Source organism: Apium graveolens, chromosome 10 (genome assembly GCF_009905375.1).
Source record: "Apium graveolens cultivar Ventura chromosome 10, ASM990537v1, whole genome shotgun sequence".
NCBI classification, from domain to species: Eukaryota; Viridiplantae; Streptophyta; class Magnoliopsida; order Apiales; family Apiaceae; genus Apium; species Apium graveolens.
The window spans coordinates 227385406-227389505 of record NC_133656.1 but is presented as its reverse complement, the minus strand read 5'-3'; the positions used below and the strand labels follow the sequence as shown (position 1 = coordinate 227389505).

Here is a 4100-nt window from a genome sequence, read left to right as displayed (position 1 = left end):
TACTCGCCTGTTTTTTTCTCAAAATTTGAAGAAAATTTGTACTAATATTTTTGTTATGCCCGTTTTCGGTCATGGACCCTAAACAGGTCCCCATGGGTGAATTGAATAGCTGGACTCTCATGTGTGGGCTAGAATCATGGATTAATGTGATTTGGGCCAACACATGCGGGCTGGGCTCTTGACATGCGAGCTGGGCTCACACATGTAAGGTGGGCTCACACTTGCCATCTGGGCTCTCATACGCGAGCTGGGCTCGGTTGCCCACACGCGGGCTGGGCTCCGGTGTCCACACGCGAGGTGGGCTCAGGTGCCTTCACGCGAGATGGGCTCAGGTGCCTTCACGCGAGATGGGCTCAGGTGACTTCATGCGCGTTGGGCTCGATTGCCCACACGCGGGCTGGGCCCATGAGCCCACATCTTATGAAAATAGAGGTAACATTGTATTTATTAATCGAAAAGGAAGGCGGTGCGGGCCGAGGTGGCCAGGCCGGCCTGCATCAAAGGACTTTGTGTGCAACATGGAAAGTGACTCATAGATGACTGAGTTGCTCGTAGATTTCGGGGCTTACACGGGTTATTCCTATAATTACGGTAAGAAATGCGGAGATACCGCGAGATTGTAGGAAGCGTGTGGAGCTGGTCGAGATTTACGTGACTAATTGGCTCAAGACTTGACTTTATCATGGGCTTGGGCTACACGGGTTGGAGAACCCTAACCCTAGCCTATGTGACTTGTTCTCCAAGAACTACATGAGGCTTGATCCCTATAAATAGGGTACGTAGGAACTTGTATGAGACATGAGTCGACACTTGATAGAGAATAATAAAAACCCTATTCTTTCTTAAGGAATCAACATACAAGTTCATCCACCACCACGAAACAACCTTCCTCCGCCTTCAAACACCATTCTTGATCCTTATTCTGACCATCAACCTCCACAACACCGTTATACAAAATTCTCCCTATAACAATTGGCGCTAGAAGGAAGGGAGTTTCATCTTATGGAGAAGAGATGACCAAAGAAGGCAAACAAGCGGGGACACCAAGAAGCGGGGGCAAGAAGAAGGACCCGAACGAGGTCGAGCTCACGCCCCCAGAGAATCAGGAGCCACTTCCACCAATCACAACCGTGGATGGGCAGACGGTCATGACATATCTCGAAGGGACTAGCCGATCAGATGAACGAGATTAATGCCCGGATGTCAAGGGTAGAGAGAAGTTCGGGCTGGAACGCCAAGCGTAAGGCACGCCGCCTCAAGGTCTCTCAGCGTAGCTGGAAGGGCAAAGATCCTCAAAAGAGGCTGATCCACGATTTTGATGACGCGGAAACTGAGACCAAGCAGAAGAAAGAGGCATCGCATGAAGAGGAAGACATACCCCAAGGTCAAGATGAGTGGGGCAGCCAGATCTCTAAGAGATCGGGGCAGAAGCCAGCTTCGTCTGAGGCAAGGTCGATTAGCGTGCTAGACCGTGTGGGTAAAAAGCTAAGTGAGCATGACCTCAGCTTAAGTTAGAGAATTGCAAGAAGGAGAGAGAAGAGAAAGAGCCCGTGGATCAGAAAGGCTCAAAAAGAGAGCGTGCAGCGACTCCTCCAGAAAGACGTCAACGTACCTCGCCCAGGAGGGAGGAGCGACGTAGGCGCAGAGACTATCATGAAGAAGAGTCGCAAGTGCGAGCTGGAGGAGGGGGACGTCGCGCTCGACCTCAAGGCTCACACCATTCGAGTAACGCGGATGGTGACAGATAAGGAGAAGTTGTTAGAGTAGGAGACCCGAGGAGGATCTTAGATGAGATGGAGCGAGAGAAGAGGGGGCCCCCAACCTCAGCTGCCCCTTCTCCGTTTACGGCTGCTATCCGATCATCCCCCTTACCTCGGGTATTTAGGCACAACTCCGACCTTCTATTCAACGGCGAAATACCTTATACAATTTAACACTGAGATGGAAGTCTATCAGGTGCCGGAGATGACCCGCTGCAGACTCTTCGCGGCACCACTCAGAGGTAGTGCCCAACAATGGTTCTCCAAGTTGGGACCTGCTAGCATAAGGACATGGCGGTAATTGGAGGACCCGTGGTCAGACAATTTCAGTCCACCCTCCACTACTCACCTCCTGTGGCCACGTTAGCCAACATCAAGCAAAGGTAGGGGGAGCCCTTGGCAGAATACTTTCGTCGGTTCAACGCCGAAGTTCCCAAGGTGAGGGGGCCAGTGAGGAGACCATTAAGAATTTCTTGATTACAGGGTTGAAAGAAGGGTCAAAATTCTGGAAGAGCCTTCAGGCGAGTGAGCCGAGAACCTTGGTCGAGTTCTATGAGCAAGCTGAACCCTTTAAGAGGGTAGAGAAGTCGATGAGAGAGTTGAAAATCAGCGAGAACTATCGAGATAAGAGAGACCGGTCTTCGAGCCCTGATGAGAGGAGAAAGACGTATCGGCGTAGCTCAAGCCCCAAAAAGTCTGCCCGAGGTAAAGAGACAAACAAAGATTCGGGGAGACCTTATACAAGTAAATGGCAGACACACACCCCTCTGGTAGCCTCTATCGACCACATATATGCTACCTATGCTGGGAAAGGGGTATTCAGGAAGGCAGCCCCTCTCACAGACTATAACAAGAGGGACATTTCGAAGTATTGCGGATACCATGATGCCACGGGGCACGATACAGCTGATTGCAGGCAATTGAGGGATGAAATCGAGACGTTGATAAGACAAGGGAAGCTTACAGAGTGGGTTATCAAGGAGGTTCGAAAGCACGTAACTGATTATCATACGGTCCCTCCTCCACCCCCAGAGGATAAATAAAGGATACCTCGGGCTAGAAGCATTCATATTATTCTAGGCGGGTCTCACATTGGCGGAGACAGCCGGAAGGCGATGGACAGGTATGCCCGAGAAGCAAAGGACAAGCTCCTCACCAACGTCAACCATCTGAGCCAAAGGCCCCCAGAGCTCTTCGAAATGGAGGCTGATGACATCGTGTTTAGGGAGAACGATGCCAAATGGGTGCATTACCCTCATACAGATGCCCTGGTTATAAAAATGAAGATTGGGACGGTGAATGTTCACCGAGCAATGGTGGATACTGGGAGCTGTTGACGTTTTGACTTATGATGCCTACAAGAAGTTGGGATTGTTGGATAGAGAATTAACCTCGACAGGTGGACACCTATACGGGTTCACGGGAAACTCGATCAGAGTGAAAGGGACAATTCGGCTCCCGGTGACCATTGTGGCCACCCAGATCGTTATGTTCACGGTTGTAGATCAGTCATGTGCTTATAATGTTATAGTGGGTAGACCCCTTATGAGGGCAATGAGGATGGTGACATCGATCCATCACATGACGGTAAAATTCCCAACCCCCACGGGGGTAGGCTTCTTGAAGAGCTGTCAATATTAGTCGAGGGTCTGCTACAACCAGGCACTCCGGGCGGCCAAATCAGAAAATGTATCAAAGGAGATGGTCGAATCGGGTGAAGACGATGTCCTCATGGAAGAGGCAGAAGGAAGGAAGAAAGTACGTCCTGAGGGACACGAGACTTGTAACCTGATTTCAATCGAGGAGTTGCCCGAGAACTATTTCGAGCACATGGGGATTCAGGTGGAACCGCACCCGGGGGCCTTGCTCATGGAAGCCTCTCAGCCCATCATGTTGACACAAGAAGAGATTGTGGAAGAGGCAAGTGATAAAGAGGAGAGCCCAGAACAAATCGCTGCAAGACTCAGGAAAGGGAAATAGGCACGCGAAGAAACGATAATAACTATGGATCTGCCCAACGGAATCACTCGCATTGTCACTACGACCTCTAAACGCTTGATAAATCCGGCCCGAGCTCACCAGCCTGAGCTCGAGGATACGGAAGGTTTGATAATCACGGAAGTGGGAGAATCTAGTGAGGCTCGAGCAGACTTAGACCCGAGAATGCCCCCAATGATTGAGAGGGTTGGGGCCGCAGAGGACACAATCCCGTTCTTGGTAGACCCAAATGATCCCTCCAAGGTACTCAGAATAGGCTCTAACTTAAGTCCTGACTTGAGGGAGGATATAGCCTGCTTCCTAAGGAGAAATTTGGATATCTTTGCATGGTCACACTCTGAT

General features: G+C 50.5%; 1 protein-coding gene across 1 annotated transcript; it reads left to right on the top strand.

Annotated features, from left to right (window-relative positions):
• The first annotated feature begins 1793 nt into the window (after positions 1–1793).
• Positions 1794–2803, top strand: LOC141691921 (uncharacterized). The gene is made up of 3 exons (XM_074496671.1): positions 1794–1877; positions 1957–2057; positions 2128–2803. Exons 1-3 carry the CDS (start codon positions 1794–1796, stop codon positions 2801–2803), a joined length of 861 nt encoding a protein of 286 aa, XP_074352772.1.
• The last annotated feature ends 1297 nt before the right edge of the window (positions 2804–4100 follow it).